The sequence below is a fragment of the Rhodofomes roseus genome (genome assembly GCF_022264815.1).
Source record: "Rhodofomes roseus strain CIRM-BRFM 1785 chromosome Unknown C8Q71scaffold_7, whole genome shotgun sequence".
In the NCBI taxonomy this organism is placed as follows: Eukaryota; Fungi; Basidiomycota; class Agaricomycetes; order Polyporales; family Fomitopsidaceae; genus Rhodofomes; species Rhodofomes roseus.
In genome coordinates this window covers 1,226,953-1,251,125 of record NW_025952963.1, presented here as the reverse complement: position 1 = coordinate 1,251,125, position 24,173 = coordinate 1,226,953, and the positions used below count along the sequence as shown (strand labels likewise).

General features: G+C 56.7%; 11 protein-coding genes across 11 annotated transcripts; 6 read left to right on the top strand and 5 right to left on the bottom strand.

The window, feature by feature from the left end:
• Positions 1-605: 605 nt before the first annotated feature.
• Positions 606-2,180, top strand: C8Q71DRAFT_540349 (uncharacterized protein). Its single transcript, XM_047919226.1, has 2 exons — positions 606-1,034; positions 1,092-2,180. The coding sequence occupies exons 1-2, from the start codon at positions 808-810 to the stop codon at positions 1,822-1,824; spliced, it is 960 nt and encodes a 319-aa protein (XP_047780563.1). The 5' UTR covers positions 606-807; the 3' UTR covers positions 1,825-2,180.
• A 4-nt stretch (positions 2,181-2,184) lies between these two features.
• On the bottom strand, positions 2,185-4,710 carry C8Q71DRAFT_897050 (Acetamidase/Formamidase; the record flags this gene model as incomplete). The annotated part of the gene is made up of 16 exons (XM_047928754.1): positions 2,185-2,430; positions 2,485-2,588; positions 2,668-2,692; positions 2,754-2,805; positions 2,865-2,895; positions 2,949-3,012; positions 3,071-3,148; positions 3,206-3,232; positions 3,359-3,454; positions 3,528-3,856; positions 3,917-3,988; positions 4,041-4,151; positions 4,207-4,239; positions 4,297-4,358; positions 4,419-4,438; positions 4,666-4,710. The coding sequence occupies 16 exons, from the start codon at positions 4,708-4,710 to the stop codon at positions 2,353-2,355; spliced, it is 1,227 nt and encodes a 408-aa protein (XP_047780562.1). The 3' UTR covers positions 2,185-2,352.
• A 961-nt stretch (positions 4,711-5,671) lies between these two features.
• C8Q71DRAFT_540090 (uncharacterized protein) lies at positions 5,672-6,765 on the top strand. The gene is made up of 4 exons (XM_047919224.1): positions 5,672-5,953; positions 6,014-6,037; positions 6,101-6,250; positions 6,297-6,765. Exons 1-4 carry the CDS (start codon positions 5,840-5,842, stop codon positions 6,639-6,641), a joined length of 633 nt encoding a protein of 210 aa, XP_047780561.1. The 5' UTR covers positions 5,672-5,839; the 3' UTR covers positions 6,642-6,765.
• A 16-nt stretch (positions 6,766-6,781) lies between these two features.
• C8Q71DRAFT_752286 (uncharacterized protein) lies at positions 6,782-10,140 on the bottom strand. The gene is made up of 6 exons (XM_047923361.1): positions 9,914-10,140; positions 9,884-9,886; positions 9,469-9,857; positions 8,052-9,411; positions 7,649-7,992; positions 6,782-7,597 (listed from the first exon to the last, which is right to left on the bottom strand). The coding sequence occupies exons 3-6, from the start codon at positions 9,838-9,840 to the stop codon at positions 6,983-6,985; spliced, it is 2,691 nt and encodes an 896-aa protein (XP_047780560.1). The 5' UTR covers positions 9,841-9,857; positions 9,884-9,886; positions 9,914-10,140; the 3' UTR covers positions 6,782-6,982.
• Positions 10,141-10,409: 269 nt separating this feature from the next.
• On the bottom strand, positions 10,410-12,281 carry C8Q71DRAFT_705687 (uncharacterized protein; the record flags this gene model as incomplete). The annotated part of the gene is made up of 6 exons (XM_047920456.1): positions 10,410-10,692; positions 10,756-11,010; positions 11,075-11,219; positions 11,275-11,394; positions 11,453-11,614; positions 11,699-12,281. The coding sequence occupies 6 exons, from the start codon at positions 12,279-12,281 to the stop codon at positions 10,410-10,412; spliced, it is 1,548 nt and encodes a 515-aa protein (XP_047780559.1).
• A 434-nt stretch (positions 12,282-12,715) lies between these two features.
• Positions 12,716-13,499, bottom strand: C8Q71DRAFT_540173 (uncharacterized protein). The gene is made up of 3 exons (XM_047919225.1): positions 13,089-13,499; positions 12,896-13,036; positions 12,716-12,842 (listed from the first exon to the last, which is right to left on the bottom strand). Exons 1-2 carry the CDS (start codon positions 13,352-13,354, stop codon positions 12,931-12,933), a joined length of 372 nt encoding a protein of 123 aa, XP_047780558.1. The 5' UTR covers positions 13,355-13,499; the 3' UTR covers positions 12,716-12,842; positions 12,896-12,930.
• A 757-nt stretch (positions 13,500-14,256) lies between these two features.
• C8Q71DRAFT_856575 (uncharacterized protein) lies at positions 14,257-14,862 on the top strand (the record flags this gene model as incomplete). Its single annotated transcript, XM_047927318.1, has 1 exon — positions 14,257-14,862. One exon carries the CDS (start codon positions 14,257-14,259, stop codon positions 14,860-14,862), a length of 606 nt encoding a protein of 201 aa, XP_047780557.1.
• Positions 14,863-17,458: 2,596 nt separating this feature from the next.
• C8Q71DRAFT_705504 (uncharacterized protein) lies at positions 17,459-17,883 on the top strand (the record flags this gene model as incomplete). Its single annotated transcript, XM_047920446.1, has 2 exons — positions 17,459-17,632; positions 17,689-17,883. Coding segments are annotated over 2 exons (369 nt in total), but the record flags the coding sequence as incomplete, so codon positions are not given.
• Positions 17,884-19,217: 1,334 nt separating this feature from the next.
• On the bottom strand, positions 19,218-20,949 carry C8Q71DRAFT_540000 (uncharacterized protein). Its single transcript, XM_047919223.1, has 3 exons — positions 20,604-20,949; positions 19,703-20,554; positions 19,218-19,637 (listed from the first exon to the last, which is right to left on the bottom strand). Exons 1-3 carry the CDS (start codon positions 20,634-20,636, stop codon positions 19,326-19,328), a joined length of 1,197 nt encoding a protein of 398 aa, XP_047780555.1. The 5' UTR covers positions 20,637-20,949; the 3' UTR covers positions 19,218-19,325.
• A 592-nt stretch (positions 20,950-21,541) lies between these two features.
• Positions 21,542-22,294, top strand: C8Q71DRAFT_539964 (uncharacterized protein). The gene has a single exon (XM_047919222.1). The coding sequence runs from the start codon at positions 21,576-21,578 to the stop codon at positions 22,218-22,220; it is 645 nt and encodes a 214-aa protein (XP_047780554.1). The 5' UTR covers positions 21,542-21,575; the 3' UTR covers positions 22,221-22,294.
• Positions 22,295-22,654: 360 nt separating this feature from the next.
• C8Q71DRAFT_832891 (uncharacterized protein) lies at positions 22,655-23,727 on the top strand (the record flags this gene model as incomplete). Its single annotated transcript, XM_047926388.1, has 1 exon — positions 22,655-23,727. Exon 1 carries the CDS (start codon positions 22,771-22,773, stop codon positions 23,725-23,727), a length of 957 nt encoding a protein of 318 aa, XP_047780553.1. The 5' UTR covers positions 22,655-22,770.
• Positions 23,728-24,173: the final 446 nt, after the last annotated feature.

Below are 24,173 nucleotides of genomic sequence, written 5' to 3'. Positions count from 1 at the left end.
TGAGCCCGATAGCTGTCGGAGGCTTGTGTAACACGAGCTGTCGATTGCCCAGTCGATTCGATACAAGCCGCGGGTGACAAGGAGTCAACACCCTTCCCCCTCCCGGGGCGCCCGCCTTCGCCGGATCAGACGAATCCTTGGTACGAACACGCGTCCGACATTCTACGACGTCCAGAACTCATATGCAGCGCAATTGAGATGCGGCAGCACCGCACATTGCACGCCGCTCGAATATCCAAAACAAGACGCTTCGCTACAACACCATTCGCGGATATCCCTTCCAGGTTCAAACATCGACATTCGACACTACTAGCAAACCGTATCGGATACGAAAGTCCTCAAAATGACAGTCATATCGCAGTGCCCTCGCCCGTGGCCTACCTTCAATCTAGAAATGTATGAACTATCAGACTTTCAAGTCGTTGACCGCCAACGACAAAGGAACGTACAGCGCCTGCGCACAATGTAAGTCTCAACAGTAGTCTGGTGGCTAACTGCCTATTGTTAGGCTCGAGTGCCACTGGGCCCAGGCGGCGCGTGTGGCGATCAGTGCGGGGTTGCGAGCCTCGAGGCGAGGGGCCGCCACTGTTCCTTCCAAATATGGCAGGAAGGGATCCCTTAGAGTCGTAGTTGTGCAGCACTTGCAGCGGCGCACGCCCAGTCTCTGCGACTATTCGAACGCGTGCCCTTCGCAATGTGGTCTTCGTGCAATGGTACAAAAGGGAGCGCGGCTGCCGGTCTGGAATTCATCCCTGAGCCCCTTCCCCGCCCGCGCTCTCCCCTTCCGATTTCTGACTCAAATCCGTCATGTTCCCGCCTTACTACTACTCTGCATCAAACCCACAGTGGGCTCCAGAGGAACCGATGCTCGATTCCGTGCTCCTTACTGGCAACACCTCGGAGCTCGAGCTACGGCTTGGCTCTCTCGAGAGCGCGGGTCCGCCCATGGTAGGACCATCCGCCCTGCTTGGACCAGCGCACGATCCGTTTCCTTGGCACGACCCGATGGAGAGCGCGACTCAGTCTGTGCTATCGTATGTTATTCATTCACTCGAGAATAGCTTCACACGGCTAACGCAAGTTTCATTAAGTGATTTCGATGGCACCTCTCCGTGGCTCACAGACAGCACCTGGGGGACCACTAACAACACAGATTGGCTGAGACAGCCATCATGCCGTTCGACGAGCCACGTCGACTCAGTTGCCTGGGCTGGCGCCCCACCGTCTGGATCCCGGTCTCATCCGCCAATACCCATCCTCTCTGAGGGTTCAGCGCTTGAGGGCTTCACGCGTCGACAGCGCAAACCGCGCCAGGATCCCTACGCTCGCGCAGGACAGCATTCATCGCCCTCTGCCGTCTTGTCTTCCCCCGGCTCGTCAACATCGGCGTCGACATCGCTTTACGCATCTTCTCCCGCTCTATCTCCCGCTGCACCCGGCCGCCTACCAACGCTCCGATTAATGTCTTCTAGGGCACGAAACGCCCAGTTCAGTCTCTCCCGGGACGACATTGACCGGATCCTGGGAGAGGCAAGACCTCCCACAACGACGTGCCCGTGTTGCGAGAAGCGCATCGTTCATGGGGGTCTCGAGCGGCACCTCGAAACTCACATCTCGGATGTCAGAGAGGACGTCTTCCATTGCATCGGAAGACCTCCCGAATTGCAGCCCTTGGACGGAGTGCAGCGCGAGCAGTATCTGCACCCGACAACAGGTGAGGTGCTCGTGGGGGGCTGCGGCGCCGGCTTTAGCAGGCGCGACGCGTATCTACGGCATCTCAGGCTGCGCAAGGGGTCGTGCCTCTCTCAAGTGGACACCTGGTGAAGACGCCAGGCGGGCGGGACTCGGTAGGAACGATAGTGATTCTTGTATACAATACTTGCATTGGATCTGCTACGCATAGGACATCACGCTGCTACGACTTGAACGACGACGACCTTCATGATACCAGATACCATAGAGCGTTTCACGTACTTCGCATTCATTCGCGTTTCCTGGACGAGCGCGCTGTTGTATTGTCGCTTCGCTTCGCAGTACTATCCCTCGAGGGTAATCAGACCATAGTTATTTGGATCTCGTTGAGGTTTCGAGCGACAATAAGGCTTAAGCACGACGCGATCGCATTGCCGGATCCGAGACACGCTGTGACACGACGCGTCAAGAGGACTCAAGACTCAACGTACTCAACGCCCAACGGCGAACTTCATCATCATCGTCATCACCATGCAAGCCATGGTCGGACAGTAGGAAAGCAAGACCAAAGCCAACCCCGTTTAGCTCAGACGATGATCATTCATACAGCATACATGACAATAAACATATAACAAACCATCATGTATACAAAGTCTGACCTCAGACGACACCATCACTTCGGATGGCGCATTGCCCGAAGTCTCTCTTCGTCAGACCCTCATCTCTAGGGAGGATGTCCTGTGCATCGCATTATACATGACTGACTCGGCGTAACAAACGAGGAGGACGTACATTTTGAAAGATGCCAAGCGGCAGCGCAAGAGTAACGCAAGCATTCGGGGAGTCGACGATCGCGCCGATGTGTGATTCGACAGGGGCGGCCGATAGCAGGAGGTCTGAAAGGGAGGTTAAGTAAGTGGCATGGGGAAGTAAGAATCGTAGAGGCGTAGATAGATAATCTGAGGATATACTCACAAGCTTGCTCACGAGTGTAGCCAAGCTGCAAAGTGACGTTCGGTCTCAGAGAACAAACCGCATAGCCATTGACCTGTGAGACCGACCTTCATCAGATACGCAATGCAGTTGAGCGCCGCTTGCTTGTAAGCCACAGTCCTTGTGAAGCGTTCGCGCGTGAGCTGCCACCGTTCTGTTCAACGAGACGATGTACGTACGCGTCCATGTCGTACTGCTTTCCGTCACCATCTATCCAGACTGTCAACCACATGTTCAACTCGGTCCAGAAGGAGTAGACATACGGAGATCAACACTGATACCCTCGAAGACCAGCTTCGCCGAGTACAACGGGTCGACCGGCGATGGCTGCGCATGAACAGATGAGTCAATGATGATGCGCGGTAGGTATGAGTGATGTATATACCAGGAAGATGGGCTGCTTGAGAGCGAACTTCTCGACGCCGCCCTTGATAATGCTGGTTTGTAGCGTGATGATGCCCGCCTGTTGTGCGCCACGACTGATGAGTCTGTGTGCTCAGCTACAATTGCGACGACGTACCATCTCGATGGCACCGCAGAACGACATCTTGGAGAGATGTCAGCACATGACCCAATAGAACATGCTAGAGAAGGCCTCTGCTCACTTCACCCTGTTGTCGCGAAACGGGATCAGCTTCAATCTCTCAAGAGTGATACAAAGAGATGGACTCACATCACCCTGCGAGAAGTGCAAATCGCCAACTGAGAGGTTCGCGCCCTTGATGAACACAGGGAAGTAGCAGCGCGAACCCTTGGATAAGTTCTTGATCTACACACCCGTTCTCAGCATCAAGCCCCGACACACGCGCCCCATACTCGGCCTAGCCAAGAGAGCGACTCACGTCACAGTTCCCGCCATGCTCTCTCCCGGGGATCGTCCTCGCGCCCTCCGCATAGATTTTCTTCCTCACATCCTCCGCCAAGTCCTGCCCGACATACGCGCCCTTCTCGACCGGGAGCAGCGCAACCGGGGGGACCGCCCCGGGGTTCGCCTCGACCAACCCTGTCTCGCGCTCCGTCCAAGTCGCGAGCAATTCCGCCGAGGGCGCTGTCCCGATCAGGCCGGGGTGCGACACGCCCGCGAAGCGCACGCCGGGGATGTGCCGCGAGGAAGCGTACACGCCGTGAAAGTCCCAGATCGCTTTGGCGGCTTTGCTTTGGAACTCGCGAGCTGGGAACGAATGAGTGTGAGTGGGAGGCGAGGGCAGAGCAGGGCGCGGGCGCGACGTACCAAACAGCCCGCCACCGTTCTCGAGCTCGAAGATGCCGGTGTAGCCCCAGGGCATCTTTTCGAATGGTGTGACTGAGGGGATGTTAGTTTGGGGAACGTAGTCAGTGAGGTGATACCGCTGTACCATCTAGGATGTCGACCACAAGGCAGTCGCCGGGCTCTGCGCCTTCAACGGCGATAGGGCCAGAAAGGTTGTGGATCTTCGTCAAGTCAACGTCCTTGATGTCGTCCGAGGCTGATAGGGGGATTTTGTCAGGTGTACTGTAGACAGGGCGTGTTGTGGTACTGACAATCATTGTTGCCGATCTGCGCACCAGTCCAGTCTGTTCCAGAGAGTGAGTTTCCTTATTCGAGCCAGAGGAGTGTAGGTGGCGACACACCGATACATTCGAGTTTGAAGACCTGGCCGGGCTTCACAGTGGCAAAGGCCGGGATGTCAGGACTACAACAAGGCATGTCAGTATATATGCGGTGTGCGAAACGGGTGTGGCTGGACACGCACTGCCAACGATTGTGCAGACCCTATAAAACGGCCAGATTGGGGTGAGCATTTCACTGAGCTTGAGTCCGGTCGAACTCAATGCGCACCTTTTGCTCTGTTGCCGGACTGCGCGTGATGACACAGGTTGAGCGCGGCTACTTTGAACATAAGCATACACCAGAGCACTCACATGAAGGGGTCGATCTATAAGTCGATCGATCAGTGAGCGAGACGGGTACACACGAACTCGAACGGTAAGAGCGCCTACCGGGATGATCGTGGGGTGCGGCACGGAGTTCGCTGCTGTGGCCATACTGGAAGCTAATACCGTCGGACTCGCGCTCGCCGATGAACGTGTATGATTCGATCGAAAGAAAAGTGGGAACACGGTTGTGGGCACTCAGCTTCACGCCTCCGCCGGGCGTTTTATCTGCGGGGTAGCTTATCGTCATGCAGCGGAAAGGCGGCGGTCCGAACCTTCTCCCACTGTATCGCTCGTCCGGACGGACGTTGGAGGAGGGGCTGAGTGCGATAACAACCGGTAAGAACACTGTTGGAAGCCGGCTCCGTGTGTGTACCTCGACAGGAGCCCGGTCCCCCTGTGCAGATACGTGCAGGGGGAGGTTAAACCGGCTGAATGCCTGGTATCTAGACCTGCAATGGTCGATGACCTAGCGTCAGTTTACCCTGATGAGTTACGGCACCCGTGTGAAAGAAGTTATGACGGTGTGTCCTCTCATACAATTGCATCGTCATCTGACCACCACTACTGACGACGAGCTGAGAGCAGCATAGGCCGGGAGATACCTCCTATCCTCAAAACCGCCACACCGTTTCAGAGCGCAGCTCTGACGGAGGATAGCCTGAACATTACTTCTGAGACACAATCCCGGTGCCGGCTGCAATCGCCTGGCTTCCAGGCCGGGGTCCAGGAGCGCTTGGGATACAGAACCCCTCCTCCACTTAGTCCTGTGAGCCAAGGTAAGAGCAAACTTATGAAATAAATGATGGAATACGCACCTCATACCAACCCTTCTTCCAATTCTCAACATTCTACCCTGAGTTTGGTAAAAGCGGAACGATGTGTTCGAAGAAAGCGCAGGCTCCCGGTCATATCAGGGAATTTATTGTGTGTAGTCAGGACAGAGCAGCAACAAGCCGTAAGGCAATGAAAATTCCAAGCCAGTTGTCACAATATCGCAGATTCGCAGCAGTCCTAGCTCAGCTTGTCGACCAAGGGACGGCGGGAGTCGGGAATAAGAATACGTTGGGCCCACGCGTCCCGGCGTTGAACGCGTCCCACGTGACTCACTGAACGCGACCATCACTCATCATCCGAATTATCCCAGGTTGCGTGTAAACAGACTCACCATGGCTGCTGCAGCAACTTTGATACAGCATCGACAGCTTTCCTCACCGTCTGCATCGTCTGAAATTTGAGAATGTCACGCACATACACAGCGTTCTTCTACGGCACACTCCTCCACCCAGCGATCCTTTGCCGCGTTATCGGCCATAAAGGCCAAAAGTTGGAGATATGTCCTGCTCTGCTGATAGTGAGCTTCGGTTTACGATGATGTTATGGGGACAGTCTCATCATACTGCTGCGAATGCAGGACTACACGCGTCACCAAATCAAGGTGTGCTGCTGGGACGCCCAACTGTCATCGAGTTCGCAACTGAAGTCCCCTGGACGCACATAGCACGCAGACTACCCAGCTGTACTGCCATACAGCCGATCTCGCGCCCTCTACGAGCACGACTTGGCTTCGGAAGAACGGGTAGTCCGGGGCACGCTCGTCAAGGGCCTCGAACAACCCGACATCGAGCTGCTAGACACCTTCGAGGGCGACGTACGTCCACCTGCGTTCCTCTCCTCTCTTCCTAAGTTTTTGCTAGGAGTACACGCGCGAGGACGTCCCCGCTTACCCGCTCGGCCCTTTCGTCCCGCTCTCCTCGCCCGAGAGCGCCGCGGCCGCCCCGCTCGGCACACCCCCGCCGCTCCCTCCGCTCGACACCCTCGGTCCGCCCGTGCCCGCGCAGACATATGTGTGGGCGCAGCCCGTATCACAACTCTCTCCGACGATCTGGGAGTACGCCGACTTCGTGCGGGACAGCGCCCACAAATGGGTCGGCGTGGGCGCGGACGCGAACGCGGACTACGTCGAGGTCGATCGACGGCGGGCGATGAACGGGAGAATTGCGGCAGATGAGGTGACGAGCATCGTAGTAGAGAAGGAGTGAATGGATAGCACACCGGAGCCGTTCTGTCCTTTCATTCGTGGGTCGGTGTGGACGTGTGTAAACGAGGTCAAATCATTGCCCGAGTCTCGTCGTTCGGACGTACTTAAGGTCCTGCCAATGACGTGACGTAAACAAATGCATTCACACATGAACGAACGGGAATTACATTGCAACGCGACGAAAGTCAGCATATGATAAATACAATCCGAGGCTACAAAAAAGACGGCTCAAAGCGTGTCTCAGTCGGTACATGATTAAATATGAGGGAAAATGTCCGAGATTGAAACGGTGAACAGACGACCCGACGATACTCGTACAACACGACGCTGCGCACATACCACCTAGCTTGAAACACTGCCTTCCGACTCGGAACTGCCAGTGTCAATGCCCAAGGGACTCCTCACCATTGCTTTCTTCGACGCATGTTGAGGCAGCCTCCATGGGTCACCCTCCACATCATCAGTCCTCGCCTCCTCGTCCCTGGTACGTTTCTTGCCGCGACTTGTCTGGCTGCCTGCGGAAGAGTCATTGCTATCGCACGGAATCTTAAACGGAAGAGCACGGTCATTCTTCGGCCAGGACGTATCCGCCAGGGCTTCATCGAACAAGTCCAAGACGCTCTCGTAGGTCAGAGGAGTAATGTTCGAAGACTCCTCCCGTGGTGTGTTCCGAAGACAGAGGACCTTGTACTTGCGAATGAGGGTAGTTAGCGGCTTGTTGCCTTCGACCTCCCAGTCCATGGGCCCGGCCAGAAAGGATCGCTTGCTCTTCGCACTTGCCCGTTCGGTGTGCGCGTCAAAGATGTCCAAGTACAGCTCGTACGCAGGGTAGCTCGTATGAATTGTGTGCCGCACCACCATGCACAGCAAGAGCCAAAATACAGACTCCAGGTCGTGGCGAACGTCGTGGGCAACGTAGCTGCACAGGATTTCGATGGCCATGTAGAGCAGAGTTCCCTACGAAGGCAGTGAGTACAAGGGAATGGTCATGGAGACGGATGAGCGCACAGTTCGTTCCTTCATTTTCATCTTTATCGTCCATTTCTCCCGCTCGGCCTTGTTTTTCAACTTTCCGTCCCTTTTCTTGTCAATGAGGACAGGTATTTCCTTCTCTGGTGGTGCGGGGCGTTTGATATGAGGTAGGTTCTTGTCGTATTCCTCGACAAATCGTTTCCAAGTGACCTCATCGATCCGATCGTAGCCCGCATACATGAGTGCTGTCTTCCAGTCGAATGCGTAATCGAGGTCGAGCAGGAAGCCAACGAAAACAGGGATCCATCCGTCGAGGATCATGACATTGCCTTCACTTATGTCCCGGTGTATGATACCTTGCTGAAACAACTGTCGATGCCCTGGCATACACGAGTGAGCGACACTGGCCACGAACTGGATGTAACGATGAGTCACTTACCAATAACAACGTCTCGTAGTGCCATCACAAGCTCTCTTGTTGACCTGAATTCAGATAGAGGCCGACCGGTCGTCTTCATCACGACCCGCGTGTGGCTTCGTTCGTTGTACTTGGCCTTGTTCGCATTTCTTAACCAGCCACAGATTGTACGGTGATACACATCGTACGCAGGCGGGTGGTCCACGCCGCTAGCAAGGGCGTCTATGGCCTCGTCGCTTGCCTCCGGTGGTGAGTCGCTCTGCTTTGAAAGGAGCTTGGCCGCCGCGCGCGCACCGAGGTCATCCGAAAACGTCACGCTCGGAAGCCCATACAGCTCTGAGGCGGCAGCATCGAGTTCAGCCTCCGCTTCGAGTTCATCAAAGTCTTCCGAGTGTATGGGGCAGCCTTGGTCATCCAGTTTGAAACCGCCGTCCGGCAACGTCGGTTTGTCCTCGTCGTTGCGGTGCAGGAAAACGTAGTCGGCGACGTTCGCCCACCACGGTCGATTTTGAGGGTCGAATGCATGCCGCAGGCGATCGTATAGCGCGTCTTCCCGGTCACGAGCGAGTTGCCTCCAGGCCTCCTTGATCACGAGGGGCTCCCACGTCCCTTCCTCGAATGCGTCCCAGACCGCCGTCGAACGCGAGAACAGCCGAGGATTCATGAAACGGAGTCGGTAGAGCAGGTACCTCGTCGTCCCTGCCTCCGAGCCGTCTTTGTTGTACCTTATCACCGTCATCCACCGACACGCCGACTTCTCTTCCTCCGTAAGGCGATTCTTCCCTGCCTCCACGCACCTCTCGTTGGCCAGCTGGACTTCCTCCTCCGTGGCCGGCTGAAGTGACGGATCCGCGCCGAGAACCATATGAACGAGGGGTGCGTTGGCTCGGCCCCTGTTGTGTTCCCGATGGTGGCAGAAACGCCAGAGCAATTCGTGGAGAGGCGATGGATCCGTCTTGTAGTTGAACGCCCTTGAGACGACGCATGCCGCATGGTCGAACCGGTAGATCCTAGCCGTGTCACAGTAGATACCAACGATGTAGACGTAGAGCATCCCATGCGTCAGCATGAGGTTCCGCGCACTCTTCGCGATCTGCGTGAGTACGCCTGTTGCCTCCTTGCCGTACTTCACACCGCGCAGCCCGATCGGATCCTCGCGTTTTGTCGGCTTCACTTCGATGGCCATCGCAATCCGACGCCAGTTCAAGTGCCAGTCTGCATCGGCCTCGGCGGGAAACGACATGAGAATGTCTGGCAATGTATAATTGTGTTCGTCTTCCCATGCCGAGTAGGGAAACCGCAAAGCGCGTTTGCTGCCGTTGGCAAACCGAGGTCTGCGCGCGGGCTTGAATTTGCGCACTATGCTTTCAAGGCCCTTGATCTGGTGATGTGGCCGGAGTCAGTCATGTGGACAGTGTAGTTGAGAGCCCAGACGTACGATATGCGGGTACATCTCAGTCTCCCGTCCTGTGGTAGGGACAGTCTTGAAGGGAGTCGCTGGGTCGTTCCATGGGCGCGCGGCACGAGATGCGGCCTCGCATGGAACATAGGTGTCGAAGAACTCGACCAGACTCTTGTCGAATACGTTGATTTTGCCATTGATTTCGGCGGCCCAAGAGTCCTTGTTCACTTCGCTTGACCCGACGGCTTGCTCCTTCGTGGCAACTCCATTGCCAGATTTCCGAGAGCGCATGGTGCCGTACATGTCGGATGAGGAAGGTGAGCCGAGACGACCAGAAGAACCGCTAGATCCTCCAGTGCAGGACCCGGAGGACTGAGAAGACGAGGACACGGACGTTCGAGGCGACATCGCTGCGGTTTATATACTGAGATGGTATCAGTCAGTGTGAAAGGTTTCGGTGAAGAGAAGTGTAGTCACCGTTGGACAATGCACAAGGGAGTATCCTTCTTTGGGAACTTCTGCTAGGCTGTGATCGAACCCGTTGCTATAAGCCCGAAATGGATGCGTGTCGGTGAGTCGAGACCCAGAGGCGGTGTCTGCTTTGTCCTTTGTCCGACGAATATGGTAGGCAAGACGGGTCTTCGTAAGCTCGACGTGGCTGTGCAGTGATCCAGTTCGTCGCGTGGACGCAGGTGAAGGTTGGGAGGAAGCGCTGTGGCTTCAGCGAGGCAAGCCACAGACGCGTGCGACGCGGTCACGTGTTTGTGGCTGCCCTCGGGCCTCCTTTGTCCAAGCCTGTCTAAGCGTCGTTAATGTGATGCCCTGCCCAGGCTGCCCTGTGTGACATACAGGGCTGACTCACGAGCACAGCCAAGCTATACAACGTGCAGACTTGTAGGAACATGTGCCGCACTCGTCCAAATGTTTTGTCTCGGCAGTGTACATTCACATTCACTCACAGCCTTATGTACCATCACTCACAGCTCGCCCACCTCCACACTGCCTTTGTCCTCCTCCAAGCCCACTTCCTTCCTCGCATCTCCCACCGCACACCACACCATCTCCCTCACCCGTAGATCCTCCTCTCGCATCGTCAGAATCCGCTCCAGGCGCTCCACCATCTCCTGCCTACTCCCGCCCACGACGATCTGCGCGTCAAACGCCGCGTGTGCAGCGAGGTTCCGCCGGAGCGCCGGGACGGAGAGGTCGGTGCACGCGGCAGGGTGGGCGATCAGTGGAGGGGCAGGGTGCAGCATGTACCTGCGGTGCAGACCTACGTGACGGCTGTCAGCACCCCATTTTCAGGGATGGGGATGGGAGGACGTACTGTCCAGGTATTCTTCGCACTCGCGCGGAACTTCGATCTCGAAAGTGTAATGCGCGTCGCTGTCAGAGCGGTCCGCGACACACTTTGCAAGACGGCGCAGCCCGGGCATGCGCACGCCCGTGTCGAAGACCGAGAGGTAGGACAGCTTCGGAAGGGCGAGCAACGCTGATATGACGTCGTCGTCGATCGCGGCGTTCAGCGCAATGTCGAGCTCGGAGAGCGTCCGGCGGAGCGCGACGAGGTGGTATACGCTAGTGCATCGGGCGGATTATGAGTGACGATTCGGAGCCTGGTAGGGAATCTAGCGGTGCTTACGCCTCGTTGCTGATACCTGTGTTGCTCAGCCACAGTCGGGACAACCGCGGGAGATGGTGTATGTAGGTCATGTCGAAGTCTTGAAGAGACGCATCGCTGAGACTAAGCTCGCTCAGGAAGAGGAAGCTGTTCGGCTTGCTGAACACTATCATATACAGGGTGGGACATAGTGACAGGGCGGATGCATTCCAGCGACGCACCTGGTAGCAACTCCTTCGCGCCGAGGTTCAGACCTTCCGCATCCATCAGTGACGCAGTGAGGTCAAGGCAGTCGATTTCGGACACGCGTAGTATCTCCAGTACGTGCGCATTCAAGTGCCCTGGTATCACCAGTTAATAGGGCTGGTGGGATGAGTTATCAACGATGTCATTACGAACCGTCGACAGCTAGAATGTTCGCTATATGCTGGTGAGAATCTGCTTTGAGCGCCTGTAGTCGCTCCTTGAGGCGAATGCCGGGAAGGAGCGTGTCGAGACGTGTCGTGAGCGCGTTCATGCTGCGCGGGGTCTCCGCACCGACGGGGGGACCATACAGTTCGTCTATAACACGTTATATGCGCGTCGAACACGCGATATTCCGACTGTACATCTCGTCAGCGTCGACGAGCAACAGCATATACCCACCTTCCAGCACGCGTATCCTCCTCTCCAGCTCGAACGTATCCGCATCGGAGTACCCATAGTTCCGCGGTGCATACGGCGAGTACAGAGCGTCCACAGATCCGCTGAAGTACCTCAGCTTCTCCCCTCTAGCGCTGAGTTCGAAGGAGCCCTCGTTGACACTCTGGTACGACTTCTCCCTCTTCGGCGGCGCGAGCAAATCGCTGAAGGTCCCCGGAGGAGAAGCAGGCCTCTTGCGCTTGGCTTTGACTCCAGGAGGCGCGTCTTGTAGGTGGAAGCCGCGCCGCGGCACGGGAGTGCTATGGTCGCACACAAATCCAGAAAAGCTGAGGCTAGTCTGAGAGACACCGGGGCTGTCGAGGACGCGAGGGACAGCTCTGTAGAGGAGTTCGTGCAATTCGGCTTCGTCGAGGGACTTGTCGAGGCATTCGGCGAAGGAGGGCAGCTGGTGGTCGCCCGGAGAGTGAGAGTAGGGAGGCGGGGCCGCGTGAAGTTCATGTCTAAGACTTTGTAGGAAAGCGAGAGCGTCGAGAGCGGGACAGTAGAACGGGTTTCTTTCGTCGATTAACGGCTGCTCGTAGGGCATTATAGAGACTGATAGCGAGAAAGCGGGATAACGAGGAAAGCGAGAAAGCCTGGCGCAGAGTTGGTGGGAGAAAGAAAACAGCGGGGGTCGGGTCTCCGACGTGGGTGGGTGATGAAAAGGGAGACCTTGTCATGTCAACGACGATGGCGAGGAAGCTAATCAACCACACCTTCCATACTGGGAACTCAGCGAGAGAGTCGGCCCGGGCGCCAACACATTGACTGGAACAGGCAAGCCAAGGGATAAGTGCAGCCTTGTTTGAGGTAACCGCATGCTAGCAGACGCATCTACCGCTGCGAGCCCACACTAGAGCTCGCCGCCGCAAGACATAGCAAGCAGAAATAGAGGACCACGGTACAACCGAACCTTCGCCGAGCGAATCTCGGCGGAAACGAATGTAATGTCAGTAATATGACCAGTCTATAGCACAGATGTGAGGTATCTGAGAGGGCCGTGAAGATACGTACTCACAAGCAACGAGAAGAGCAACTGGAGTATACAATAAAATTACGAAGAAAGAGCATAATAAGAGCAAGGAGTCCGACACCTCCACGAAAGCACCTGGAGGTCATGTCAGGTATGGCCTACACACGCAAGTTTGACAAGGAGCGTACCTCAAACACCTCAACACCAGACCCGAGCCCCCCCTTCACTTATTCGTCGGCACTGCGCCTCTCAAACGGGTCCGCCCATCCTTCAGGATCTCAGTGATGATCGGACTCGCCGCTGGCCTGTACTTGTACTCGGCCGAGTATCTATATAACGAGTCAGCACTTGCACCAGTCGCACGAACCTTCGCATCCTCACCGGTCGGCATAGACGATATTTGGCCGGCTGTTGTGCTTGCGGAACGCCCATGCAAACCAGAACATGAGGAGCACGAACGTGACGAGCGCGAGCCGTTGCCAAGGCGAGGGGCTCGCGCTTAGGCGGGAGTCGCTCTGTGCTTGCTCGGTGTCCTCTCCGACGTCTCCTGCAGACGCCTCGTCGTCCGATTGCTCGGCATCCGATGAGTTGGTCTCAGCCTCTTCGTCCTTCTGGGCTGCGAGCGTGCGCTTCTCTTCCTCAGACATTATCAGCGACGAACGAACAGGTCCGTCGGGAGCCGAGTGGGAATAGTGAGCAGAGGATGGTTTATAGGAACTAGTGAAGACTTCACGCGCTTCACGCGTTGAGATCAAGCGTTGGTGTCAGTGATGGTTCGGGAGGCGAAACGAGTCCGTACTGCGGTGACCACGTGACCAAATGATGACCTCGATTATTCTTTCAATTCACACTGCAGGTCCTCGTCCTCGATCTGAGCTTCTCGCGCGCATATAACCGCCTAGGGAGGTTCATCCACCCTCTTACTTCAGTTCTCAGATACCCTCTTACTTTCGCATCATGCCGAAAGCAGCAAGCTCTCTGGTTTCCACACAACCTCGTCTGGCAGGCTCGGACGCGCGAGCGAAACCATACAGTGCGACAGGCAACAAGCCGCGTGCACCCAATGACACCAAAATTCAGCAAGCTTCCTCGAGACAGCTCGACCAAGGCGCGACCTCTCATACTACGAGGCCTGCGGCTGGACGGAAGCCCGCGAACGCACTGGCAGTACGTCGCTACTCATGTGTTGTATCCAATGGTCCTTCAGATTGCTCACTGAACACAGGATGGCACCGCCACTGAGAGAATAAGGAAGAAGGTGCGATTGGCGGGGACGTTTAATATGCCATCAACGAGGAACGAGTCCAGCGATGGTACCACGTCTGGTTCTATAGCTGCGGATCGTCAGTGTGCTCGCTTACCATTATCGCCGACGTTCTGTCCATTGACTGAGGTCAAATTTTCCCGCCGGCCAGAAACCTGGTGGAGCCCAGAGACATCCACAGAAAGCATCACCCTGAATAGGTCCACCCCTAACTCTGCCCCATTCAGCGAACCTCGTTGGACTCCCTATCGCCGGAACGAACAACCGTCAGAGCATCACGATGAGATGTCCCTGGACCCCTTTGACACAGAGGCTGGGCTGCGGACCGAAGACCAGTCAATGGAAAGCCTTGATACTATTATTCGCGACGGCGAGTCTCCTCAACTTGAAGTCGGGAACATATCTCTGGACGCGCCACGGCAGGACCTCCTAAACAGCATCTTCAACGGTCCCAATCGCTTCCCCGACGTCCCACCCGCCTTCGATGAGGACCCTATCATCCGCGACGTGTACATCGACGTGTTTCTCGCGGCGTCGTTCGACCACGTCTCGCGTGCAGAAGCTCAGCGCATGCTGTCGAGCGCGAACCGGACTCTCGTGGCGATGTCGAAGCGCTTCGGTAACGAGCTGCGAGGACTCGGCGAGATGGCGCGCACTCTCCCCGACGTCCAGCGTCGACTGGGCTTTGACTCCGGTCAACACGTGGTCTACTACTTCGTCTGCGACATATGTTGGTCCCGCTACCATCCCTCTCAGCTCTACCGGCTCGAAACCTCGGAATGTACGCAACCTGGATGCTCTGGCGTTCTCTTCGTCACGAAGGAAAGCGGTGGGCGTACGGATCGGATACCGGTCAAGGTTCTCCCTGTCGCAAGTCAACTCGAAAGCTAGGCGGCATGTCCTATGCGTTCATTGACTCGGAGCGATGTACCCTAGTCGCCCTACTAGAGGACCTGGTAGATATATATTGTCTTCTGATCCTGTACAAGGATGTGCGACGTCGCACATTGGTCCACATATAGCAGGTTCCCCTTCCAGCCGTGCATATCATAGCATGTCATTCTCCACCAGTGCCTCAGCTCAACGTAGGACGACAGTGTCTCGTATAATTATAAGACCGATTGTATGCATTTGCAATGCTGTTGTAGTAAGCGGACATGGAAGTTGTACACAAATACAGCTTAAGATAGACGTCTATGACCCACCGAGGCTGTTCCGCTCGCACTCGTCGGGTCGATCCAGTACATAGGGTCACTTGTACCAAACGGAATTTGAAGACTTAGTGAGTCCGAGCGACGAGCGCAGTGCACACTCAAGTTGCTGTGGCTGGCGGGCGTTGAGCGCGCCGCGCGATCTGGTGATCTGGCCGTCCTCGCAACATTGATCGCGACGCACACCGCCACGCTGGCCGTGATCTACGATCGCCGACTCTTATTCTGTTCGTTGAGCTTGTGCGACGCAACGGCGAGCGACCGACGAGAAGCGTAAGAACAATGGGGGCCTGCATGCCAAAACGCACGCCCACAACGGACAACACTGGCGCGCACGACGCTCGCAGTGCACAGCTTGGCTCTTGTCTTTCTAACCTCTTCGTGACCAAAGACTGAGGGCGGTTGAGGGAGCCTACGTGCTGCGTTCGTACCTAGGTGAGTTCATATAGGTAACGAGGGGGTCTTGTTGACGAGAATGTGGCATGCCATAGGGTTGAAGCCGTTCCGTAATCGAAACGACGCGCCTCAGGGACCAGTAGTCCCGAGGCTGCGCAAGAGGCGGCAAGACGAGGTCCAGAGACATGCTCGACCCACTTCCGTTGCATGTGGCAGAGAGTGGCAGAGAGTTCGACGGGGGCATCACCTGCGATTGACATGGAGCATTGCAATATACGCCTCATGCAGACAGCATCGTGCTCACCGGAATGCTAAAGCCGACCTCGGTCCTCGAACAAGGGTGGACCAACGGGACGTCCTTACCCGCGACGACCAGTGGACGACCACTGTGCATTCTGTCGTGAAGATGCAACGCCAGGACGACAGAGAAGCCCCATCTGCAGCTATGCCTGTGCGCTCTACGCTCTCGTCGTGCAAACGCGCAGCTGTGGGCACCAGAGTCGTAGCAGGTAGAGGTTGAGGGAGGACGAGCGCGCGGTCCAGCCGGCAGTGACCTCGCCACGCCCGCTTTCCCCTTCTGGGGGGCTTCCTGCCCATTAGATAATCTTCGTGCAGGGACAGCCCCTGACATCCTCACCCAAAAGGTCTGCTCTTCCGGCTTCCTGGGCGGCAACATGGCGATAACGATCTCTCACGGAACCAATTTCCCGATTTTGACTGTGGGTCCACATGCCAAGTATGGATAGCCAGAACCCGTCCAGGCGCTTCCGCTCCGTTCCTGCATCCCATCCACCACCCCCTCAGGCGTCCTCCGACCGTTCTTCACCCGAAAATCGTCGAGATAGCCCTGGGTCTGATTCCGGCACATTTGGTGGGCTGGGCGTTGTCCGGCAGCCACAGCGCGGCCAGGAGCCTCAGCCCAGCCAGAGCATCCCGGGCGCTAACGAATTCCCTCAAAACCCGGGCTTCAACGACTTTGAACGAGGCGACAACGCTTACGCCACAATCAGAGCTCGCAGAGCTCAACATGGAGCCGCAGGGGCCGTCGTTGCCGCTCAGGCCCCTCAATTTGCCCAGGAGAGTGGTCATGGTCAGCTTCAGCACGCCTTCACGGACCACGGTGCGCCGGCGTTGTCTCTTTCACTTTCTACGGCTTCGCCCCAGGCAAGTACCACCCATAATTATAATATCGTAGCTTCTCTTAACTCGTTGGATCTCAGCTTCCGGGAACGAGGAGCAGTGACTCTAGGAGCCCCGCCGGCTCGGTCGGTAGCCAACTCAGCCACCACAGCGGCGGCGGCGGGCACCAGAGCCCCGGAGACGCGTCTCATGTCTCCTACTCTGCAGGGTATACGCACAGGGCCTATGGCTTGCAGACGGGCTCAGCGATACACGTCCAGGGCGCGCACAACGCGTCGCCGCAATCGTTCAGTCCCGGCATCCCCCACGGCGCGTATTCCCTCCCTGTCGGGTTCGAGCAGGCCGGTCTCGGGAATGTGGCGTATGGCATGCACCGCGGTGGTCCATCGAGTCCGCAGGTGCGCCGGCTTGCGTCCACGGGCATCGTAGCGGGCTCGCCGCCGCAGAACGTGTTCGAAGTGCCGCGCCACATCCAGGGCGGGGACCCTCATGCGCACCCACAGGCACCCTCGCACCCTCAGACGCCACAGCTCGATTTCCGCACAGGCCAGCTCTCCCTCGAAGACAGCCCGGTGCAGTATGCAGGGCATCTGCAGCCTCAGCAGCAGCCGTATGGCGTGCCGATGCCCGCCCCGCCGCCTGCCCCGATGGGACCGCCGGGCGCGGAGAATGTCCAGCAGCGCCAGCTACCGTTGACCCACATTGCTGCGGCTAATCTGGGCGAGCACCTGACGCTTGACATGCTGTCGGACTCTGTCATTCCCGGAGAAAAGCCAAACTACCCGTACCCGACTCTGATCAGGGCGGCTATCCTTGGCAGTCCGCGCAGGGCTCTGACGCTGCAGGGCATCTACAGCGCACTCGAGGATAGGTTCGAATGGTTTAGGACCCATAGGAACGATAAGGCCTGGCAGGTGAGTATTGATTGCACATCGTGTTTACGTCATGCATACTGACGAGCGCAATCCAGAACTCAATCCGCCACAACCTCTCTCTCAACAAACTCTTCCGCAGGGTGGCTAAACCTATTACTGAACCAGGCAAGGGTAGCTACTGGACTGTCGACTTCGCTGCTGGCGAGGGTAACAAACGCGAGCGCAAGAGGACCAAGCACTCCGGTAGGGAACAACACAAACCCGAAGGCGACGCCCCCTCCACCTCGCAGCAGACTCTGGAGAACATCAGCAGCAGCGATGACGAGGGCGACCCCCTGTTCGTCGGTACATCCCAAAGCCAGAACCAGCCCCCTTCGCCGTTCCTCGGCGGGCCGATCTACGACGAACCGCACATCGACCCCGCCCTCCTCAGCCAAGGCCACATCGTCGAACAGGGCCCCATAGCCCCTCCCAGGAGCCCCAGGCCTGGCCCCGCACCGTACGCCCGCCCCGCGTTCCCGATGTCCGTCCCTGCGTCCGCGATCCAGGACCCACGCTTCTCCGGCCAGTTCTCCGTGCGCCCCGGCCAGACTACGACGTTCGGGACCCCGTCGTTCGACCAGCCCCAGTTTGGCCAGGGCCCGCTGGGCTTGGATGTCTGGGAGGCGTCCTTCATGGGACCGCCTACCTGGGGCACGCCGCCCGCCCCGTCGCCGTTTGACATCCCGTTTGCGCCTGCTGGCCCCGCTCCCAACGTTGGACACCAGATGCCTGGTCGGGCGCACCCTGTTCGTGCTATGACGAGTCCCTCTGTGGCTACGGCGGGTCCTTCCGGTACCAACACGCCCGTCTACCATCATGGCTCGCTGGCTGCCTCCGCTGAGACTGTGTCATCTGCGGCTGGTACGAGCTCGAGCTCTGCCTCTGAGGCTGGAAGCGTGCGTAATGTCGCCGGGCCTAGCGTCCCTCAAACCTATAAGCGTGGCAGCGGCTCCTCTTCGTCGTCGTCTCAGGAGTGATCATCACCCGACTTCGTCAACTGAGTCCTGTGCTACATGTGAGCATCACATGCAGTGGAGGACTCATCGACTAGACAATTCCATGCACAAATTTCGATCCTCCGTCTCGTCCAGTCACTATGCGTCCCTTTTCGTTTTGACCAGTCAGTCTCGTCAAGATCAAACCACTCCAAATCGATATGCTTTCATCGTACAAACGCTATCTCGCTCTCGCCTTCCTGACCCAGCTCTTCGAAATCCGCTATCGATTCTGCTCTCAAAACCGCTATAAAATCACTGTGCCATGCTTTCCGTCTGTGAGCAGCGGAAGGACCGTTCGCACCTTTGGGTATAGACGACCGGTCCTGCCGTTGGGAGCAGATCAAATCCCAACTCCCATATTTTATGATCAATGTTCGGTGTACGAATACAACGTCGGTGGTTCCTGCTGTCTTGCTATGTTGTCATTGCTCTCGAGAAAACGAAGAAACATATACATCTCTAACGGAATACTCACACTCCTATGCCATTGTACGGACTTCTTGCTCTTGCTCGTGAAGATTTGCTGTGTAGCATGATCGTTTTGTGTAACTAGCTTGCATATATCTATAGCGTTAGTTGACCCATATAACATCACATACATGCGATATGACCGCGCATAGAGATGTGAGCAGCGATATCGTGCGTATAACACTCACGATCAATCTATGCTACTTCGCTGGTTCCTAGACCATTCACACCCTAGCCCAAGTGTCATTCGAAAAGCCCGGCAGTTCGACGCGATCCGCTACTTTCCCATTTCGCAGCGTATACGTCACAGACTTGTTCTTCTCACAAAGGATGAACCGGCGCAGAGTTCGACACGGTATCGCGAGGTCCTCTGCCAACGTCTGAATCCCCTCTTGATAGCTTGCCTCCAGATTGCTCTCAGAAGAGCGCATCCACAGCGCTCCCCAGACGAAAGTCTCCAGCGTCAAACCGGGCTCCAGGAACAGATGCGTGAAGTAGGTTTGCGATGACATTAACAACGGGTCCAAAGGTGCCGTCTGAGTTACAGGTGCATGAGCAATCGATGCTTATCGGCACGGGTGCGCGAGATGAGGGTACTCACACTTTGAGGCCTCGCGCGTTCATGCACTTCAAGGTGCCTCAAGCACTTCGGTATCCTATGCGAGATCGCAGGCATGATACGCGCGTACCCCCGCCTGCGCTCGAGAACCTTAAGGCTGACGAGTGTGTCCGCGAGCAGGGACAGGATCAGGTTGATCTCCGGCGAGGACAGTATGCTAGGCAGTAGGCTAGGTATGCCGACCTCGAGATGTGTGATGCCGCGCGCGGACTTATTGAAAGGCCTGTACCCCGCCAGGCAACTCAGGCACTTCAGGCGGGGGAGCGCGGTAGACGGGATGCGAGACGCGGGATCGAGGGGGCCTGAGCCGTTCCAACGGAGAGAGATGATCTCTGGCTGCTGGGCGTAGATGCTGAGGGCTGCCTGTGGGAGTGGTATGTTTGTAGAGAGGGAGTTGAGACGAAACGGGCACGGGGTCTTCAGCTGCTCCAATACGGGGTACAGTGTGTTGACGTTCGTTTCGTCAAACAAGGTCAATGAAAGCCCCTCCAGGTTCGGAACCATGCGAAAGATGTCCACTAACGCGGAGACAGCCGTACTTTCGATGTGACCAGTGGCACTTTGGATCGCCAGCACCTGCACCATATTGGCACGGCGCGGTGCGGCTTCAAGGGTATCGTGTACAGCACAGATGTACCGGTTTCGCCAGCATTTGAAAACAATCTCTCTGTAGAGGTAGGGGTCGACTTCCCTGTGAGCCACTCGACACGCCAGACTGGCAGAGAGGAGCGTAGCGCGGTCGACCACGCTCACGAAGATGAGTGACCAGAGTTCCGGGGGGAATTGTCTAGGCTGCGCCGGTGCAGGTGAAGCCCCATCAGAGCTAGCCTGCGTCTGCTCAAGGTGAGCCGAATGAATGTGGCTGCACTTCAAATAGACTCACCTTCTCTGTCTTGTGCTCAAGCTCTCTCGTCATCTTCACGCCGCCAGTGTAAACGGGAGGGCAAGTCAACACGAGGACTTTTGTGGCGGACGAGGGGAGGTTTCTAGCTGAGTGAGAAGACAAGAGCTTTGCCACTGGCCTGCTTTTCGGCAGTGTTCGGAGTTTGGCGTTTGCATCGTTGATGGATCGGCTTTTGTTGACGTACTTCGAAGACAAGCATTGACTAGCGAGGATGCACGCCGAACGTTCCTCTATTATCGATATAGGTCTTGCATTGTTGGCACTAAGGCTTGACGGGTGAAGAGGTCCTCAAGAATCGGGTTTAGCTACATGACGTCATATAGAGCACTTCGGTAGACATTGTCCTGTGATACGATACGACGTTTGCATGCTGAGTGTTCGTCAACGACGTTGGATTAAGTGAGCTCTCACCTATTACTTTGTGACTAGCAGAAGCCCGTGCTCCGCTACGGCTATAGACCGTGCTGCCTCCATTTCACCAAGCTATTTCACCAAGCTATATATATATGAGGTGAATAGTATGCGTACAGTATGCAGCTCAGAACAGTACTTGTGATTCTGATTGCACAAATCACTGGCACCGGATGATCTGCTGCTTCAACCCTAAGATTCACGGAATGATACGACCTGCGAGGTTTGTTCATAAGTAGTGGTAGACTGTTAGACAATGGCTCTGAGGGTTGGACACAGGCAGCAGGCCACCTGCGGGTGCGCAGGGTGCATACCGCGCCCGCAACCCGCGTACAGGGCTACCCGTACCCTACCTGTTGAATGCGCGGGTTGGCCCACTTGCGCCCGCACCCGCCATTCTCTCCTCCACTATCACCATCTCCTCCTCCTCCCGCTTGCTCGCCTTCACAGTTGCCCGTTTCCGCGATTTGCCCACCCTCGCGTTCGCCCGTCCCTACTATCCTCTGACCCTCCCCTCCCATTCCCACCGTCTGCTCGCACATGCTCTCATCTGCACACTCGGCTGTGATCCGCTGGCAGGCTGCGCTTGCACACAGGTCATTCGCCCTGCATGCTCGCCGTCGCCATGTGTGTCGCATTGCCGCGCGCTGGCCCTGCCCGCCGCTGCCACCTCGTCTTCGCCCACCGTCCTCCACTCGCACTCGCCCGTTCTTTCCGAGTCCCTATAGTACGTGCTCGCAGTCCATTTGTTGGTCATGTTTGCGCTCTCAATCGCCAAGCGTCTCGTCGCCCGCGTGTGCCCACCCACTGTCCGGCTCGCCCTGTCCTCAGCGGTGTGCGCCTGCTGGGCCCGCATTTAGCTCGCTTGCTCGCATGTATCTGCACTCATCTTCCTTGCCTCTCCTTCTCGTTGGTTCCTGGGTCGTCTGTGCAGATGCCAGTTCCCTCTGGTTCCGGCAGCCTTCTCGTGTTCATTTCTTGCTCGTCCAAACCTTGTTACAGATCAGTACTTCCAAGTCAAAGCAGAACAGAATGCATACATACAGCACGTTCTGGCGTGAACAGGTCATCAAGCACTGTCTCCATTACTACACGCGACCACAGCATGCAATGAGCCCGTGTCTCCAACTGGTCTCACTAAGTCCTGATGTCGATGGTACCACGGGTCAAGGATCGTTCGCGTAAAATTCGAGGCAGATGAACGCTGAATTGCAAACCTTCCTTGTCGCGCCCACAACTTGAATGCTCGCCGGGCTCTTCCTGAGCGTCTCCTCCCCTCCCCGATCGTGCAGGATACTTGGATATATTGAGGAAGAGAGTCCGCTATGCCCTGTCACCAGCCATTCAGCCAGAAATGATCATCGAGGTTAACAATGAAGAGACACGACGATGACCTTTCCCGCAGCGCGCGGTCAAAGAGCGCTCGGGGCTCGGGCAGCGCTCGGTGCCCGTCTCTCAGCCAATCAGATGCTCTCTTTGTCTCCCGTGCGAATTCCACGCCTCTTGTATTATAGATAACCAATGAATAGACAGCAAGCGGTGACTTTTTGAGTGTTTGAAGGAAGCGCGAGGTACGAGCGCTTCCTTCAAACTGAGTCTATGCACGCGTGGCAGCGAGCGCTCGAACCTCTTGCGTCTCGCCGCCACCGTTGGCCGACAGTCTGTTCGGCACTGCCTGTTTTCGAGACTCGTTCGCTCTCGACTTGTGGTAGACACTCCCTACATAACTCAGTCGATGGATCCTCTCGGTCAAAATGGTAACCGACCCCGCGTCCTCGACCCATCCGGTGAGCGGTGCCCGGATTACGAGTTAGTCGCGTTTGCAGCGATCAGGCAGGCTATGACGGCCAACGGCAACATGAACGACGAGCAAGCAGTCCAGGCTCTTCGAGAGAGTTGGCAAACTCATCACAACGCGCAAATCCAAGCTTGGCAGGTTCAGTCCCTAGAGGACCGTCGTCTAGCGGAAGAGGAAGAGCAGCGGGCGCGCGAAGAGGAAGAGGCGCTTCGGGCGGAAGAGCAGCGTGCAGCGGCAGAAGAACAGAAGACACTAGACAAGAAAAAGCCCAAGCTCGCGACGGTAGATCCGTCTCGAAGGCCCCCTACCCAACTTCGGCAGAGGGTAGCGGAGTACGCGCGCGAGAAGCTCATGAAGCTAGCGTACGTCGAACTCGACTATTTCACGGCTAAAACACGTCAGCTGGCAGAGAGTCAAGCGAAGAGCGTCGTCAACAAGACTTATACCCTAGTCTCCGGAGACACGGGTCTAAGCCTGACCCCAGCGTCGTCCCTCAAAGCTATCAAAGGAGTCCGCCGCGATGCGGATCTTCCCTTCGAGGAGATGACGACCGCCTGGCCCGTCTTCATACAGGAGATCACGGACCTCCCGGAGATCTGGCCGCAACCTATAGTACAGCAGTACCTTCGGTTCTTCCTACAGATCGTGGGGCACCAGGATAGCCAAGACCCGATCGGTCAGCCGGCCCTCATGCGCTACATGGAGGAGGTGCGCACAGACTGGCACGAGAAGATCATCGCCAGGAACGTCTCGGATCAGACGTACAATATCGGCGTCTTCGAACCAAAACTGTACGAGCAGTGCAAAGCCGAAATCCAGTCTACGTCGGCAAGGTTGCAGATTCAACGGGTGCGTCTTCCCCTCTGTTTGTTTAATTCGTCGAATCTCCGCTGACCAGGCGTGATCTTGAACTTCCCATCTTCCGTTTTCTCCCCCGACACCACGGAACACCCTCGACGTATCGGCACCGGTACGCCCCCACGCGAAACCATCGTCGTCTCAAATGCGTACATATTCGTCTCCCATGGGGATCGCGTCCTCATTTTCGCGGGTATTTACAACTTCATCTTCTACGCTCCGTGGGGCTTTGGTCGCGCGTTTTCTTCTTGACCGGCGTGGTCATGTCTCTCCTTGTCGGGACCGGCCGGCGCGGTCGTTTTCTATCACGTCCCTACCCCCCCCTAAAATTTTCGGCTGGCGGATTTATCATCGGCGTTCATTCAACCGGCGTGGTTGTTATTCTCTTGACCGGCGTGGTCCCTTGTTCTTTGACCGGCGTGGTCGTTACCTTCGGTGGCCGGCGTGGCTTCACTCAATCGACCGGCGTGGTCATACTTTCA

Bases quoted from the DNA above. Each gene is read 5' to 3' on its own strand.
- C8Q71DRAFT_540090 (XM_047919224.1), top strand. From the start codon at position 5,840: ATGTCACGCACATACACAGCGTTCTTCTACGGCACACTCCTCCACCCA. The intron at 6,038-6,100 runs GTGTGCTGCTGG...GGACGCACATAG, and splicing joins ACACGCGTCACCAAATCAAG to CACGCAGACTACCCAGCTGT. The intron at 6,251-6,296 runs GTACGTCCACCT...AGTTTTTGCTAG, and splicing joins TAGACACCTTCGAGGGCGAC to GAGTACACGCGCGAGGACGT.
- C8Q71DRAFT_540173 (XM_047919225.1), bottom strand. From the start codon at position 13,354: ATGTCTGAGGAAGAGAAGCGCACGCTCGCAGCCCAGAAGGACGAAGAG. The intron at 13,037-13,088 runs GTGAGGATGCGA...CTCGTTATATAG, and splicing joins AATATCGTCTATGCCGACCG to ATACTCGGCCGAGTACAAGT.
- C8Q71DRAFT_540349 (XM_047919226.1), top strand. From the start codon at position 808: ATGTTCCCGCCTTACTACTACTCTGCATCAAACCCACAGTGGGCTCCA. The intron at 1,035-1,091 runs GTATGTTATTCA...AGTTTCATTAAG, and splicing joins GCGACTCAGTCTGTGCTATC to TGATTTCGATGGCACCTCTC.
- C8Q71DRAFT_540000 (XM_047919223.1), bottom strand. From the start codon at position 20,636: ATGACGAGAGAGCTTGAGCACAAGACAGAGAAG. The intron at 20,555-20,603 runs GTGAGTCTATTT...CACCTTGAGCAG, and splicing joins TTGAGCACAAGACAGAGAAG to ACGCAGGCTAGCTCTGATGG. The intron at 19,638-19,702 runs GTGAGTACCCTC...CCTGTAACTCAG, and splicing joins AACGCGCGAGGCCTCAAAGT to ACGGCACCTTTGGACCCGTT.
- C8Q71DRAFT_752286 (XM_047923361.1), bottom strand. From the start codon at position 9,840: ATGTCGCCTCGAACGTCCGTGTCCTCGTCTTCTCAGTCCTCCGGGTCC. The intron at 9,412-9,468 runs GTACGTCTGGGC...CCACATCACCAG, and splicing joins CTGAGATGTACCCGCATATC to ATCAAGGGCCTTGAAAGCAT. The intron at 7,598-7,648 runs GTGCGCTCATCC...CTGCCTTCGTAG, and splicing joins TGAAAATGAAGGAACGAACT to GGAACTCTGCTCTACATGGC.
- C8Q71DRAFT_539964 (XM_047919222.1), top strand. From the start codon at position 21,576: ATGCTCTCATCTGCACACTCGGCTGTGATCCGCTGGCAGGCTGCGCTT.